Source organism: Sparus aurata, chromosome 6 (assembly GCF_900880675.1).
Source record: "Sparus aurata chromosome 6, fSpaAur1.1, whole genome shotgun sequence".
NCBI classification, from domain to species: Eukaryota; Metazoa; Chordata; class Actinopteri; order Spariformes; family Sparidae; genus Sparus; species Sparus aurata.
The window spans coordinates 16,680,439-16,698,713 of record NC_044192.1 but is presented as its reverse complement, the minus strand read 5'-3'; the positions used below and the strand labels follow the sequence as shown (position 1 = coordinate 16,698,713).

The 18,275-nt window shown below is 42.7% G+C and overlaps 1 protein-coding gene across 1 annotated transcript in view; it reads left to right on the top strand.

The window, feature by feature from the left end:
* Positions 1–18,275, top strand: part of pax7a (paired box 7a) — a 43,930-nt gene that overhangs the window by 12,778 nt on the left and 12,877 nt on the right. Inside the window, 2 exon segments of the mRNA XM_030420856.1 lie at positions 9,711–9,910; positions 17,774–17,939. Of these exon segments, the coding sequence (XP_030276716.1) occupies positions 9,711–9,910; positions 17,774–17,939 (366 nt within the window).

Genomic DNA, 18,275 nt, shown 5'->3' with positions numbered 1-18,275 from the left:
TTGCGGTGGGCAGCTCATTCATAGATTTGGTGTTGTAATGAATCCTGATTGGTGGGTATTACCTTCGATAGTGGACCGGGCTGTCCGGAGGGAAAACAACACTCAGGGATGACAGAGCTCTGCTTGGCCCCTGTGGGATTGCAGCCCCTCGTCTACCTCATTAGACAGGAGTGTCTTTTGCAAAGAGAGCAGAGGAAATGGGAAGGGAATGAGTTGACATGTGGACTGTCGCTGCTCTCAAGTGGATATGTGTCTTGACAAGAGGGCCAATGTTTTTTAAAGGCCATTTATTTATCTCTCACTGCTGATTCCTAGCCATGCCACGAGGAGAGACAAGTGTTCTCAGCGGGGGAGATTAGTTTCAAAGGTTTTCAATGGGAAAAAACTATAGTTATCAGACAGAAATCTCATTTAATTGCTTTGAGATCCGGGACGTCTTTCCTCCTGGCTCCGAGAAAGACAGAAAGAAAAAAGAAACAGTTCAATTTAGGTAACATCCCCTAAAACAAACCTCCCAGTGCAGTCGTCCTGCACACGCACCGTTTTTCTGCAATAAACAAGCGTAATTTACTGACCTCATGACCTCTGCTGACGATGTTGCCTGTTGTCAGAAAGCACCAATAAGCACGTTAACAAGCAATAAAATGACTGAGCATTCATGGCTTAACGTAGAGAACAAGCCCGCAAAACACAGACTGATCAGAATTTCTCCCAAAGGCCATAAAATCTCATGTTGAGTCGTTTTTGTTTTCATCTCGACTAGGTGAATTGCCAAAGGGGACAGACAGTTTGTGGAGTATTTAATTAACCGTGTAATCTCATAAATCGTCATCATTTTGCCTAATAAGTTATCTACCAAACAACATAAATTTGTTGTTTCCAGCTGACAGATAATGTCAAACGGCGACAAAGGCCGGTTAATTCATGAAAGGTCCACCAGTAATTCTTCAGTGTATTTGTGTAGTTCCTTATCAGTCTGGAGACAAATACTGGCGTGCGGATGTGTTTTCGAATTCCACCAGCTACTCAGAACCATTCTCATCCTGTGTATGTCTGCTTTTACAAACTGATTTTGTAGGTATATCTAACTATATATATATATATATATATATATATATATATATATATATATATATATATATATATATACATATATATAAATACATATATATGTATATTTCAAATGTAATATAATTTTGCATTTGTTTCACTTCTGTATTAATTACAATGCTTGATTATCATTGTAGTAAATGTATTCTTGCGGTCCTGCCATCAAAACAATCCATTGTGTTCTGACAGCATTTAAAATGTTATGTTAAAGCCTTTTTCTCAGCAGCCTGAGGAATATAGAATAAACTATAGTGCAATTGAATTTCCTGCCTGTCTGAGATAATCTGAGGAACATGTTAAGATGGGCAGTGTAATAATGAGCGGGTCCTTCGTCTTGGTGATTAAACCATTGTTATTCTGCCAAACAATAACGCTGAAGGATCACAAAAAAATGAGTGTACAGTGCATCAGGACATTATCATGGCCATGTTAAATTGTGCAATGGATGAGCAGGTCAGAGCCACATAATTTATTGAAAGAAATGTAGTTTCCCCCAATTCGCTTTGCCACCTAAGGTTGTCAAACTCTGACAGCTGGCACAGATCGGGACACTGTGTTGCATTATGACCGTCCACTGGTTACCATAGCGCTGCATTAGAAAAGACAAAAAGCATTTCTGGCTAATTTTATTATAATACAGGAATAGCCCACATAATGTGCAACAGTAATTACGTTTAGCACAGTGCGCCCGTGCTCTCCCTCAGTGATGAATGAGAAACATTGACCATGGTCTGCTAGTTTAAAAATCGCCATTAGCCTATGCTACTTAGGGCCAGAACATTTCACATTTTATGCTCTTGATCTGCTTCAACACTGAAATATTCATTTGTTTTAATTGTGCGCGTGTTTTTCTTTTCTTTTCTTTTTTTTTTCATAGCCACAAAGACAATAAACATGTTCCCCGAGTGCTGCGAATCAGAAATGTGTTTTTTTCCCACCAAGTTAAAATGTGTAAGCGGTTGTCCAAACACTGGGGTGGAGCTCCTGTCCTTGCCCGACAAAATAACAACTTCAAATGTTGTCCCCTATTTTCAACTAATGGGCTTATTTCTGCATCGTCAGTCATTCTCTCCTTGGGGAATATGTAGTCTCAGTATAAAAAGCTTTGCCACTGTGCCACATTACAACCCCTCAATATGGAGGGATCTCAGAAATGAATGCCAAGCGCTATGATACTTTCACTGTGCCCAGAAAAAAAAGCTTTTCACAGGAAACATTCATTAAATTGTTGGAACATAAAGGGAACTCTTTGGGAACAGTTTGTTTACTCAGTGCATAATAACACTGCGGAGTATAATAGCATTTTATAAAGATTATGGAGCCGTTTTTCTGAGATTTCAAAGCCACCTATGCTGATTCTATTTATCGAATTGGAGACAACTCAGTGTTGGGATGTGCAGGAATAAAGTAATGTTCAAACATATATATGTGTAGCGATAAAGGCAACGTTATCTATAAAAAAGGACCTTAGTTTTACAGCGCTATATCATTTGATATTTGTATTTTTCTTTAGCTTTTCAATCTTGAGGTTTTTTTACTCAAGTTTCCATCATTCTTCACAACTCTTCTTCCCTTCCTGGTGTCCTCTATATCACACAAACTTTTCCACAATATTTGCTGCCTAGCCTTGTCCAGAAAATTAGGAAACTTCCCTTGGGCACATAAAAATGTTCGCTGTGCATTCCTATACTGTGCCCAGTAATCTCTCTTTGGCTTTGTTGAGAAAATGATTTGTTCCTCCAGGAGACCTCGGCTCATAGCCCTGAGACGTTACTGTTTGATTTCCTGCGTAGGTTTTTTAGAGCTTTTTGCTGGGGGACCGAGGCGCTGGCTCCAGTGCCATTTGGCAGAGACCCCCATGGGCTCCTTTTTACTTTCTTGTGCTCTCTGTTAATTTCATTACTTTCGCTGTGACCTCAATTAGCAAAGACTCGAGCTCAGGCGGTGACATTCTGCTCGGCAGAGGAGGAAACCTGGTGCAAAAGCTCAGACTTAGTGTGGAAGCGAGTGGTGGCAACAGTCTTCCTCACAAGGTTTGCATTTTGTGTCCCATGAAGTCTTTATGTGACCCTGTTAGAGCCTTTATAATCCTGATTCTTTTTAAAAAAGCAGGAAAATATATAACAAATTAGTAAGTAATTTCATATATGTAATATCTGACATATTTGCCATGTTAGAAGTGCAAAAGTCTTCAAAACAGTTTTTTTCATTTTAGAATAAAAACTAAACAGTACTCCCAAGAACAACAATACTTGCGTCATGTGGACTCAAAGAATATGTCAGAGTTAAAAACAAACATTCGTATTGTTGCTAATATCCTAGTTTTAGTCAGTAGTTTATTAAAGAAGAAGAATCCCACCCCTCAAGCCCTTCACGCTTTCACACTCAGGCAGCGCAGAGGCATGGGGAGTCAATATGTCAGCGTTTATGGATGCCCTGCGGAGCTGCACAGGGCTGTCAGGCCCCTATTCATGCTCTAATGGCCCCCTGAGGAGCTCGTCTCTCCAGGCTGAAAAGGCCGGGAGGCCCAGTGGACGCCCTGTTGTTGAAGGTGAGCGTGCGCTCTCATGGACGCGCCGCGCCTTCATCCATATGACAAGAGCCATAAAAGAGCATCGCTCTCGCTGCTTCTCCCTCTCTGTCTCCTCCGCTTTCTCTTGCGTGCTCCCCCACCCCTCCCTCCGTCTTCTCTCCCACTTTCTCCCCACCTCAAACAGAGAAAAGGGGGCTAATTGTTTGTTGTGAGAGCCAAAGATTATAGAGCCTCCCATCTTTCTTCCTCCTTTGCCTTTTTCTCTTCTTTTTCAAGCCCCCTACTCCTTTTCTAAAGAATGTGATTCTGTCCGAGAGACAAGGGAAGAAAAGTATTGGAATTTTCCTGAGGAATGTCGATGTAAAAGAGCCTAAAAACTCTGACACCGGCAGTGAGAGTGAGGGTGCAGAGAGGCGACTTTCATTATTTTCCTCAGGTAGTTTTTTTTTGTCTGTTTTAGCAGCTATTTATGTTTAAAAGTATTTACAAAACATTGCAAATTTAAGAGCACAGTTCCCTTCTGCTGTCTCACTCTTCCTAACTGACCACTTGAAATAGATTTCGGAACAAGTGCCCTTGGCCCGTCAACCACCTGCCATAAACTGGTAATTGACATGATAGGCATGAGACAAAGCTGCATCCAATGACATCTGTCCATAAAGGTGAGCTGAGAATGATTTTATTTTAGATAGACGGCGCAGTTTTAATCTCCTTATGTATAGTTACACATCTCATCCAGATTCAATTTCAGCTAAATGTCAAATTACGGCCCAGAGAAGGTCACTGACAACCAGGGGAAATTGATGATGCATTTTGGCATGTTACGAAACTGAGTAAACAGTTAACTTGATTTCGCCACATATGATTGTTTGGTATGTCGATCTGAATATTTTAATCGAATATATATATATGACTGAAAGCGAACCGCACTGAGGCTCCGCTCACTTTTTTTTTTACAGTTTTGTTTTTGTTTTTCACACGCAGGGAGATAACTACAGGAAGAGATTATTCATAGAGAATTTGTCTTTAAACCATTCTGGTTATCGCTGTCGTCTATCTTGTATTCACATAAGGTTCCTATCTCAGATACATCCTTCGGTAAATGCCTTGAATCACATGCCTCCCTTAACTTGGCAACCCCTTTGGGATGAACAGGCAAGTGCATTAAACGGAGATGCCGCGCCATTCTCAGAGAAATGCAAATTGGGAAGTTGTTAGTTATTTGATGTTGCAGCACGATCCCCCCCGCCCCCGAAACATCCCTCCACTCCAGTGTTGGTGGTTGAATCGTATGCAGTCCTGGGGACAGGCAGGGCTGTTTATATGCAGGCCTGGAGCCCCAAAGACAGCACAGAGACAGATGCATGTCAGAGATAGCAGATCCCATCTCAGGCAGATGCCTCTTATCATAGGCCTGTTTGCATAATTAGGCCTTTTGATATTCACCCCCTCTGACTGACAAAAAGTATAATTGCAGTATCAACTACGACAAAAGGTAGGCACAAAATAAACAAGTCAACATAAATAGGGAGAAAAGACGCGGTGTTATTTTTGTCCTGTGGGAAAAAAAGAGGGAGGAAAAAACAGCATTTTAAACTAAATCTGCTGTCAGTCACAGTCAACTGGTGTGACTCTGTGCTCAGAGGCTGGTCCTGTGAATGCCTGCAAAACACAGAGCGTGAGGCCTGATTGTAATTATGCTGGAACTAATATGCTTTTCAAAATGAGCCATTATGAGCTAATGCTGCACTGCCAAAGCCCTGTCTGTTTTTGTCCCTCTGTCTTGGATAGTTTGCAAAGGTATGGCTGATATTGAGGCCATGGGTTATGATATCAGAGACAGTCTGACTGAAGATGAGCGCTACTTAACTTCAGGCTAATGCTGCTCACAGGTGAGAGGAGGGATAAAACCACCTGACCCCCTGCACCACCGCACAGTGTTTTCTCATAAAGAAGTCATTGATTTCTGATTTTAAGGAGCAATTCCTTTGATATTCATTCCACATTTGCACAAATAGTGTTTCATTATTTGTATCATTTTGTTTATTTTCACGGTGGATATTGTCGTTTTCTTCCCAGTCATTGTTATACCTCTGGATTGAAGTTATTCATTTTTCAGTTTAAGTTTTAGTTTTTTACCTTTTTAACTTTGTTCCTGGTGTGACTCATATGAGGATGCGGTCTTAAAGTGAGATTAAACACAATTTTGATGCATTTTATGATTATTTAACTGCAATGCGTCACTGTTTTTTTTTTATTGCAAACTGCCTCAAGGAATCAGATTCACGTCTTTAAACCAACATTTTCCAACAACTTGGTTGACCTGAAGTTTATTGCAGTTGTTATTCGTAAATCTGTAACCTGACAGATCACTTGGTTAATTGCCGGTATTGAGCGGACAGCTGTCTGTTTAATCAGCGTTACTTCAGCATCTCGGGGGTAAAGGTGGAGGACTGGAGGAGTCCGAGGGATTGGAGGGAGAAGAAGAGAAGGAGGGCTGATGGAGGAGGAGGTTCTGAGGAAACAGGGGTGATGATGAGGATCCCATCTGCCTGCAGTCTGAGGAGAGACTGTCAGCAGAGGCTGCCGGGGTCAGCGGAGGAGCATCAGGGGAGAGAGCAGGCTTTAAACCTCAGACTGACCTTAAAACTATTAACTAGCAGCACAAGTCCTTCAAGAGCAAGAACTCGGTTTTATCTAAAAGGTCTGGTCAAAATTAAAGCATCATTAAAGCAAAGTCACACCGGCAGGATGGAATAATTTGGTGGTTCTCTGGCGACTTTAGGGATTATTTCTAGTATGGAATCAACAACAGTGTTAAAAACAGGGGTAACCAATTGTTAATCACTGTAAACACACGTTTATTCAGTAAAAGCTGAGTTTTCTAGCACAAATTCACTCTTACTTTTTGAGTGTGCTGTTGATGTGAACTCATCTCAATGTAGTGCACAACGGATGCAGAGAAGCTGCTCGTAGCAAGAATAAAAGTTTAAACCAGTGAAACCAACTGCAAATATTGAATCTTTTAGCATTGTTAGCATAAAATGATTACCTTTGTTGAAATCGTTCTATACTAACTACAAAACTGCATACAAGTAGACAGTTTACTCCAATGGGATCAATAAATTATTTCCGATTCTGATTCTGTATACTATGAGGATTAGTATGTAGTTTAAAGTGTAAACAGTTAGTATGTATGTATGTGTATGTATGGATTTGGAACCGATCTCTTGACATTGTTGGCAGAGATTAACCAGCAATCATGAGAGTTTCCGAAACGTACAAAATACCCAACTCCGACTTCAGCAAATGTCTGTCGTTCATCAAAGTTGTTAACGTGGAAACCCTAACCATCCTTAATGTTGTGAACACTGCATTAGTGTCTGCTTTTGACCTCTTAAAGTGGTCAACAAATTCACTGCAGGTCAGAGATTGATCCTCTACAGTTAAATCTTTAAACTATCACGATCTAGGTTAAGGTTGCATTTACTCAAACCACACCCAGTGTTATTTTTTTAATTTTAATCTTAATCAAGCGCTTACCTCGACAAAGCAGTGTGCAAACCTGATTAATTCCTATTTATAAAGGGCGCAATTTTAAATCAATATTGTGGGAGAAAACCTCAGAGGGCCCCTGGAGGAGAGTACACGGCGGTAATCGTGCCCACTGGACGGCACATAATTAGATTGTAATTGGACGATAAGTAATGAGAGTGGTTTATCAATATCCCGTGAACCTGTGAATGGAATTACCTCAGTCGTATTATACAAACGTCTAATCAGAGTGTACCTTTTTGTGCTGAGCGGACCGTTAAGGAATTGACCTGGACAGGCCTGCAGGGATTTTTGTTCACAGAGTCTTATTATGTCTGTGATTTGTTAACATTAGGCTCATGTGTTAGGGGGAAAAGGAGACATGAAATCTAGATTTTAAAGTGGTTTTGAATGGAAAACAAATCTAGAACAGTGGGTTTCTTTTTTCTTTTTTTTTTTTCTTTTTGTCTGTTTAGCTGTTTGTATGTACCACCATGTTTCTGAGTCTATTGTAACACTACTAAATATTCACCAGAAGTCAGTTTCAGGCATCAAAATGGAGAGCCGCCACATGTTTCAATATATTTTCTCTCTGCGAGTCTCCAAATGTAGTCAGCATATAGATGAGTTTTACGTCCAAGCCCAATCCCAGTTGGACCCACGCAGCGTGTGCCATTTTCCATTTTCCCTTACTCATTATAGGCAGGGCTGTTGACCTTGTGCTTCTGGTTCATGTACAAGAGCAGATGTGTTGGCTCAGTAGGGCTTAATGGAGAGCAGCGGTGCGAGCTATTGTCTGCTGAGCTTTATCAGTCATTAGCCTGATAGCATGCTAAATGTGACACAGATTGCCGCAGAGGTTTACTCGCAAAATAAAGTCCACGAAAGCACCTCAAACAACAAAGGGGAGGAAAAGAAAATAATTTGAGGAGGAGAAGACTTCAGTGTCTTTCTCTGGGCCCCTTGAGTATGTGGCCCCCACGTCTCCCTGTAGGACACAGAGGTGACTTTGGAAAGTGATCTTCAGTCTACCGGGCTGGTCTCAAGTGTCGTCATGGCGAGTTAGCAGGCGAATGGATATACGCATCCTCATGAAAACCAACAAAGGGATATGTGGTCTATGTACATATTCAACTTTGTATGTTCAAGGGTGTTCTGCAGCGGAGTGAGTCTGTGTTTCAAGAATCAATCTTTATTAAAAAGGATAAGACTGAAGAATTGATTTAATGAATGCGGCCTCATGTCCTGCAGCCACATGTAATCCGCAGAGAATCATCGAGCATGAGCTCAGGGGGACAAAAAATGTTCGTAGAAGACTCATAGAGTGGCCTGTAATGATAGTCTCCATATAATCCCATAATTCCTTGTTTAATTAAACTCTGGAGCTGGCCTTGAGACTCCGCCAGCTCTGTTGCTCTTTTGTTCTCACAGTTGTTATTTGGAGGCTAGGTTTGAGTATTCTTTTGTCCACTTATGTTGAAAGATTTGACTGGAGTGAGCAGCAAACAGAGAAATCGTGGCCGTTAAACGAGGAATTAGGCGGTAGGAAAGGAGCTCGCTTGGGCGAGACATTCAGGTGAGCTTTATAGTTTTTCGTTGAGCTGAATAGTGAAGGGCTTCTCTGTCAGAAGCAGAAATCTCTTCATGCACCCTCTCCTTCAATATCTCCCTTTATTTTCCCTCTCCCACACTTTCTGGACTGAGCATGATGCAATCCAACTAGGCCTGGAGCAACACTGGCACATCACGCCGCCTTGTCAATGTCTCAATGAGGAAATTATGAAAATATAAATTTTATGACACGAAATGAAAAGGGCCATGTAGTTTGAATAGACGTGCAGAGGAGGTGAAAATGATGCAATTTTCTAAATTCAGTTATAATGGTAATGTGCAATGGTAATGCGTATTTGCTGTCAAAAATTTCCCTGTCGGCCCGGATTGTACAGCTTTGTGCTGTATCTATGTTCCTCGAGCAAAAATTCAGCTTAGTTGAATGCCTAAAAAGTAATGTAAAATATGTTTTAATTCATTTAATGACAGCAGATGGAAACACACGGGACTGAATGGTTTTGGTGTGATATTGTGTTCTATTTTATACACTTTTGGCTGTGCTGTGTATGAGCAGTGTGCCCTGGGCCAATGAGAGAGAAAAGCAGGGTGAAGAGCAGCAAGGTGGCCTGTGCAGATTAACCCCTCTACCCAGCAACACCCCCGCTCCCCGTCAGCCCTCTGCCTTTACAGCCTCTGGGGCCCCTCACTGAGGCAGGATTGTGTATCAGGGCCTCCTCTATATTAAATAAATATCCACAGATTAAGATAATATTCTCCCAGTTGTGTATTCAGAGAGGAGAGGCTGTCATTTGAGCCACAAAAGAGGCTCCAAAATGCAGATAAACACTGTTAGAGCTTCGTCGTGATCGTTTTTTTTTTTTTTCTACAAACAGCCCTGAGTTAATTCAAACAAAAGACTCATTAACTTGTTTTCATTTCGTGATCACAAAGATGGCCCTCTGTCTTTTTCTGTTCACCTCAGGTAACCGCACAGACGACGGTTCAGATGTAGACTCAGAGCCCGACTTGCCTCTGAAGAGGAAGCAGAGACGCAGCCGCACCACCTTCACCGCCGAGCAGCTGGAGGAGCTGGAGAAGGCTTTTGAAAGGACACATTACCCAGACATCTACACCAGAGAGGAGCTGGCTCAGAGGACGAAACTCACAGAGGCGAGAGTACAGGTCAGACGAACAGTACAGTCGCAGTGACAGCAAGCATCAGTTCATCTGAATCATTAACACATATACACGTATAGAGCTACAGCTGCTTTTGAAATGTAATAGGTCACACATCGCTTACCCTGTCAAGAACTCATCACTGGGGAGTAGTAATTTGTATTCAGGTAAAGTTACAGATAAAAACATGTATTTAGATTACAAATCCATTCAGCAAAAGGGGGATTACTGACAGGATTACAGTTTTAAAAATAAAAAATGATATACTCGTCTGTAACCAGGAACATGTGCACACACGACAATGCTTCACTCTGGTCTCGAGTAAAACAAAACACATCCATATTAACATTAAATAAAATACAGCAGATAAGAAGGCATGGGGAGTAACAGAATACATGTAACAGGATTATGTAATCAGGATACAAATAAACAGGTAACTGCATTTTGCATGTATCTATTTTTATTTCTCCATTGTTATGTTATTAATTACACCTTAGTAGTTTTTGAAAAAAGAAAAAAAAAATGTTGATTCTGTGGACGAATTATGACTCGTTGAGTTATCACTCAACCCATCCTCAGCACTCTGCCATAAGAAATAGTTTTAATTTTTATGATGTATTCAACCTGGATAAGTCAGATCCAACTCTGTGACAGGCATTAAAAATAACTAGAATATCTATATGTTTGTATGTGTATGTAATGTTTTTGCTCGAGGTATCTGTTTTAAATTGAGGCTCAGTAACATTTAACACATTACGATGACATTTATTTCGTGATTTCATCACTTCTCCTCACAACTCCGTTACATGTAACTAGTTCCTCCCCAGAACTGCTTAGCTTTGCAGCAAGTTCCAGAGATTTCCTCTTTCCTGTCCAGATACAAATAAAGATTTCCATTTAAAAATATTACAGCAACATCTCTTCACAGGAACAGAGTGTCTCTGTCTCTCTGGATCACTACTTTGTTCACAGAGATGATTTCTTTGGCAGAAGTTCCAGTGAAGAGTATTTTTTGTGATGTTTGTTGATGACCCTGAATAACTAAGACCTTGTTTCAAGATAGACACATTCCAAAGACGTAATGTAATTGTTCAATGAAGACATTCACTTCGACATTATTGTGTGGTGTCAGTACATCTTAAAACCTGGACAAATAAAACCAAAACATGCTCTTCTTTTTTTGGTATTTTGGGTGAATACGTGTAATTGGGCCTAACCTAAGCTGAGTGTAAAACTCCACCTGCCGACATCAATGTGCTGTAGCTGCTCAGGGCTGCGAGTCGTTAACAAAAAGAGGTTCACACTGTGTTTCACCTTGTTCAGGCCTCACAGGGATCTGTGCTGCCTGAACAGCAAATACCGTAATTCCACAGCAAAAAAGCATCACACTCGACTGAACTCACGCTTGAAGGCACTCCGTTTAAAATCATAATAATATTGCCCCTCTTTCACCCATGGCGATGATTTACTCATCTGTCAGAAGGAAGTTGCCCTCTTTTCCGCGTTGCGCTGTGCATGTCGGGGGAGTTTTGCTGCTTAGCCTTCATGTTCAAGATGTTTGACGGAGACGCTCCCCATCTTCACACCTCAGAGCCCATGCAGGACGCTGTCCGACAGCCCGGCTGCCCAGCGGTTGTATGTAAGATTGAAGGAAGATATGTACAGTAGAGTTATAGCAGCAGCTGTTCTTCCAAAGACGGAGAGAGGGAGAAAAAAAAGAGGAGAAGAGAGAAAGGGAATGCATTCCTGATGGATTTCTCATTTCGGCTTTTGGCCAGGATCTCATCCCATCACTTTCAAGCTCGCCGCTGCTTGTAAAACCCTCCACATATCACACAGGGTTCCTCATCCTCTCTAGGGACCCTATGCCCCGACAACAACATTAATCAATCAGCCGCTAGTAAAAAAAAAAAAAAAAAAAAAGGGGGTCTGGGGCACCCCTCTCCTCTTACCACACTCGTTCACACTCCCTCTGAAGCCCCCAGACTGCTCACCGCATGCTAACTGTTCATCAGCCTGGGTAACTAATTCCACACATCTTTGTCCATCTCGAAACCCCCCAACATGCAGGGATGTCCTGTGTGTCTGAGTGTTTAATGCCTCACTCAAGGGAGGAGACATTTTGCTCATGGCTGTTACAAGGCAAAACACTAGCATTTTATTTAGTGCATAAAAGGTAAATGTGGACGAGAGGTGGAAGAACTGAACACGATCGGAAAAATAAATGTGCAGACAGTAAAATTAAATGTGGCGCTTTTTAGCCTGAGCCTCAATGATTACATTATAATAACGACACATGTTTGGCTTAATTTTTTAAATGATTATAATAAAGTGCAAATGCATCAGTGTAGTTTAATTCCAATTCATCATGTAGGGCAGGTTTGAGAGCAAAATCTATTCTTTTATTAGCGCCTGAGTATTTGCAGAGCCCGACGAAAATATCCAAACATTAAAGCGAGAGAAGAAAGACAGCGGAGTGACTGCTGTGTCTTTGCTGTTAGATAATAGACTTAAATGATGTCATGTGGGAACCTGAGGAATTTGAGTCATGGCTATAATTTGTTAATGCTGTTTACCTCATAATCTAATTCTTAAAGTCTTTGAAAGTCTCCAAAGGTCAAGTCAAACTTAATTTTCTGAGAAAGTTAAGCCCTGGTAGCCAAAATAAATAATGCTTAAAGTTGTGCTGCAGTTTGGCGATGTAGAGAAATATATAGTCATTTCTTTTGAAGCATTTTCCCTCAAATGTATCTCAAAGGAGTCACAGTTTCTGTTTTTTTCAAGAAATACCACACAAACATTAACATAAAAAAAACGATAAGCTAAATCTGGAAGAATTCAGGCAAAATGTGAATTTGATGGTGTGTGCATGTTTGTAAATGTCCACCAGCTGGGCCTGCACATAGGTGCCCAAAGGCCCATCACAGGGCAGGAGAGAAGAGACCCTTTGGCCTGAGAGCAAAGCTTCTCCAGCACAGCTGCAATGACGCATCTTCCAGATGTCGTTCACGCACTAACCGGTGTTTCGGGGCTGAGAGAGAAAACTATAGGCAGGGGGTGTTGGTGCTCCCACAGACTCATATTTTAACTTGAATTTGTGTCCACCGTCATGCTTCGCTGTTATCCGTTTGTCATTAAACATGGCGATAATGTGGAGAGCCGTTTGTTCAGGTTGAGGTAGAGCGCACTCGAACGTGGCCGCGCTCGGCCGCCGTGGCCCCGGAGCTGCAGCTGTAAATTACACTGCCGGATTCTTGTGGAAGTGATGAGTGTTTGGCTTAGCACTGACTCGCAACCTAAACTCATAAACAGAACTAACTCCCTTGTGTCTGCCCTCGCCTGCCATTTTAAGACCCTTTCGCCATCCATCTTTATCAGCCCCGCTGCCCCCTTTCAGCAGAGCTACCAGCGCTCCTTCACCACCGCGAGCCGCCCTGCAATGGTTTTATCACGCCAACTGACAAATTGTGGGATATGATCCGTATCTCTCAGCAATTAGTTCCAGGCTGTCTCAGTGGGAGGGGATACTGCCAAGTCTACCTTCAGTCTGATGCAGTGTACGCTGCCACTTTCCATCTGATAACCCCTCAGTTCTAACAGGAGCAGGCAGCAGAGCCATTCCATGAGCTATTAGAGAGGAGAGAGCATCATTTGTGTCCGTTCCCTCTGAGGGGGTGGATCAGGTGGGGGTATATAGTGTCGGGGTGGGGGCTGCAGGCAGGCAATGGGCTGCAGGCCGCTGTAAATCACCGCTCACAGATGAAGCAAATTACATTCTCCTCTATTTAGACTGAAGTTTTTAAGAGAGTGACTCCTGAGTCTCGGCTGAGGCTCATCATCTCAGCACGCTGCCTCTGGCTCACTTTACCGAATCTGTCACATAGCTCCTCTTTCATTACCAATAAACATTCTGCATGTAGCTATTATACTTAGTGGAATCTAATAAGGTACAACCATTGCTTTTTATGAAGCGTGCAAATCAATTTGGTAAAAAGTTTCTCTCTTTATCTGTGGCTTGTGCTGGCCTGTTGATGCATGGAATGAGCGCAGGCAGAAGACCTATATGGATACTGTGTAGCCAGCCCCCGTAGCTCTATGTGACAGACCAGTACAGAAACAGATGCTTTTAAAAACAAGTTTTCAACACAGCGAGCGAGAATATAATCCCATAGGGGAGGTATCAGGAGGTAATACACAGCTTCCTGATTGTTATAATATCAGTCGAGTACCAGCGGCAAGAGAGGAAATCACAATGGAGCTGAGTGGTGACAACCAAACCCAACAGGCAACTGTATTCCCGCCAGTATGGGTTTATGTTTCATAAAGGAATAAATAGGATTTGTGTAGATTGTAGGGGAGAAATTGTTGCAATGCATCAGTGTGAATGTTCTAACAGTTTTCTTATTATTAGAATTTAAATGACTTTGGTACAGTGCTTCTGTACTCCTGATACTTATCAAGCTAATCCCACTCTCCTCTCAAATTCACACTCCTAGCTACTTTAATTAGCATAGTGCCAGTCTGGAAGGCAAGCAGGGAGGGAATCAGAGAGAGACAGAGAGAGGGAGAGGGGAAAGAAGAGGGGAAGGAGGGAGGAGGAGGAGGAGGAGGGGGCATTGCGTGGTATGAGACAGAAGAGGATTTGTATGTTGAGGCTGGTTGCATCACCCCTCTGTGTTTTTGTGGATATGAAGTCAGCAGCACATTTTGTTTTGTCATTATCTCGGCTCTTGGTATTCATCTACCGAATGTTGCAAATTGGCTCCTGAAAGGCGTCACACACATTCAGCGCCCGTCTTTGACAAAAAAAATATAAATAAATAAATAAGAAATTCATGAAGGATTGTCTGAACGGGGGAATTCTGAAATATGAGTGATCCTATTTAAGAGAGACAACAGAGAGATGGGTTTTTACTGCACTGCAGTGTCACATGTTTACCATGTCAGGAGTGTGTATTATAGCCAATCGGAGATAAGAAAATGCAAAACACCACTTGATCGCTTGAATCGATTCTTTTGGCTGCGAATGAATGGAAGATTATGGCAAAGACACCTAACTTGAACCGTCTATTGCAGATTTAATGTTCGTAGCTGGCCCTCCTTCTAGTCGCGCCTTTTCTCTTCCCAGAGAAGGGCTAAGCTCGACTTCTATGAGATGGGTTACTGCTCTCCCATCCTCCCTGCCTCCCCAAACTTTCTTGGAGATGCATTGCAGTCGTATCCAAGAGGGAAACCTTTTAGTCCGTGAAAAGGGAAACAGAAGTGAGCCACATGAATTCGCCGGCACACTTGTAGGTAGATATGGGGAGACATGGAGGAGCGCCGCAGCCCTCTGTACTGCAGAGAATTAAACCGGATTGTGGAGAGCAGAGGAGAATCTGTGGTCCAAGGTGACTTTGTGATCAGCTTCCAGAGCGCAGCCTCAAATCCTCAGCTCCAGGCTGTGTGTTCGTCTGCGCGAGAGGGAATGCGTATAAGAGTGTGCTCGTAATGTATGCATGTGTGCGATAGCGTATGGGGCGTTTGTGCGCATGTGCGTCGCCGCTTGTGTACATGTTTATCCAAGTCTGTGCTGAGAGCCTGATGACTGCTGGACAAAGTCACTCAGTCAGTGGCGCCTGCTCATCTCATGTCTCCTATGTTAAAGTGGACACACTGCCGCTGTGCATACTAACTCAATAAAGCTGCAGCCAATTTGGTACTTTAGGTACATTTGGCATGTTAACGTTGAAGCCAGCCTGTTCAAAGCCTGAGAAGACTAATTCCAATAAATTACAATGATACCCTTCATTTTCTTCTCTTTATGTGAGTTTCTCTGGCGGCTGAAGGTGATTAGACAACCCTGTCCCCTAGAAATCACGTTTATGTAATACAAGTAAGTAAGTAAGAGAAACACGATGGGTTTTAATCAACAGAATAAAGAAAGATTTGAAACCATATGGACCACTATCACTATCATGATAATCAATGAATCGCTTTGAGTCATTTTTCTTTGATTCCAGCCGCTTAAATGTCTTTTCCTCCTCTATAACAGTGAACTGAATTTCTTTTGGTTGTGGACAAAACAAGATATTTGAGAATGTCATCTTGAGCTTGGGACTTCAACATTTTTCCGATGTTCTTGTTGACCAAACAGCTAATCGATTAATCAAAAAGATAATCAACAGATTTATCAACAGTGAAAATGACCATCAGTCGCAGCCCTAGTTAAGTTGGGACTGGGAGACCGCGGGAAAAAGGAAATGACAAAGCGACAAAGGAGAAAAGGGAAAGCAGGCGCTAACGTTTAACAGTTTTGTGTCCTCCATGATGGAACACCTCCTTCCTCGGCTTGGATGACAACAGGGGGAAGGAAGTCAAAGTGAACATAAAAGACGGGTGGGGTGAGTGGATGAGGTCGGAGGTGAAGTGGCACGGCGGGGTGGGGTGATGGGGAGTGTGTGGAAGAAAGGGGTGTGCCCCCCTCCCCGTGCCCCCCTCCGCCGGGGCAGGCAGCTGTTTGTCTGGCCCAGTAGGAGCTTAGTTCAGACCTCGGACCACGCTCCACTTCATCCCAATAGCAGAAATTTCACTGGAGCCACTCACCACATTTGTTTTGGAATAGCTGATTGAGGGATTCAAACGAGGTCTTTAGAAGTGATCGGACTCGAGATAAAGATTTCCTGTTGGTTTTCTCCAGTTGCGTAATTGACACGGCCGTCACCTGTTGCCCCTCGGTTTCTTCCGAGCAAAGCGCTCCGGACCGAGCTATAAGCATTTAAAAAAAAAAAAGAATCACATGGTCTTTGCAGAGGCAGTGACCGTGTGGGAAAAGAAGCACATTCAAATTAAGATCTCCATCGGGCTGAGATCCCTTGTAGGCCTATACGAGTTTATATGTATGTTTGTGTGTACAAAAAGAGGCAGCGCCCCGAAAAGCAGCGAGTATGTCGCTGTGTAAGTCCCCTTGAAAGTGTCCCTCTTTAAGACCTGTTTAAAAGGGACGCCCCCTCTTTGTGTCCACTGTTCTCCGTGGCGTATGGAGGGGCTTTTGTCCCCCTCTTTCATGTGCTCTCACAATGGCCTGGGCCGTTTGAAACACAACAGTAGATGAACTGCGCTGACAGTGTATTAAACTCTGATGAATTGCCTGTGCGAGGCATAGATCAATGTCCTTCAACCCTTAGCACACAGCGAAGCCCGGGCCTTGTCTTGGTTAAATGGAACAGGTTGCTGGCTCTTTTCAAAAGGGCCTGATTATATTCATGTTTTGTTGAGGCAGAAGCCTTTTTAAAATGTGTAAATCTTTGCGCTTCAAAAGAGTCCTATTTTTTTTTTTCTCCCCTCTTTTCAACGTGGGGAATTTGGTGCTGCTCATTTTGTGAGCATTTTGCAGCCTCAGAACTCTCGTCTCAAAAGTTAAAACACCTTCTTTCTCTTCTGACTTTAAAGCTTTAAAAACAACCGCACAAAAACAGGCACGGTGGTGGTGTACCCGCAGAAGTGATGGCCTCTCTTAAAGCATCTAATAGCTACACAAACATACTTGAGGTGTGTGGCGTGGGGGCTAGTGGCCTACGTCTGACCTTTAAATGACTTCTTCCCTCTGAAGGGGGCTTAGGGCAGCCTGTTTACACAGATCACAGCTTCAGGCCCTTAACAACAACAGGGACGGACCACTGAGCCTCTGTGGCGGCTCCCACAGGGACAGCACACTCTCAACTAGCACCAGCACACCACTCACTCTAACTAGCAGATTAATCACAGGTGGCAGGAGGCAGCAGGCTCGACTGAGAGTCCACTGCAGTCAAATGCTCCCTAATATGAATGTAAAATAAAACTTAACAAAGCGGAACTTTTGATTTCAAGTTGTGTGTATTTCCCTTACAGGTGTGGTTTAGCAACAGGCGAGCTCGGTGGCGCAAGCAGGCCGGGGCCAATCAGCTAGCCGCCTTCAACCACCTGCTTCCGGGAGGATTCCCGCCCACGGGGATGCCGACTTTACCCACATACCAGCTACCGGATTCCGGCTACCCCAGCACCACGCTATCGCAGGGTAAGAAAAGCAATGCTTCAGCCTCACAAAAACACTTCCGTGGAGAACATACAGTAAACTCTGTAATCTGAGTTTAATCTAATTTCTGTCGGATCTAAGATTAGGTCTAAAATCACATTAGTCCTATTTATTTGAGGTATGCCATCCATATTTAATGTTAATTTTTTAATAACATTATAAATTATATAGGAAGCATGTGGTGAACATAAGAACCATGCAGCAAGTCGTTATGTTTACAATCACATGTTTGTCACAGTGGCGCAGACACAAGCCTCCACTTATTTCTCTCTTTGAAAAACACTGAAGAGACATTTTTTTTAAGAGTTTGCAGGGAGG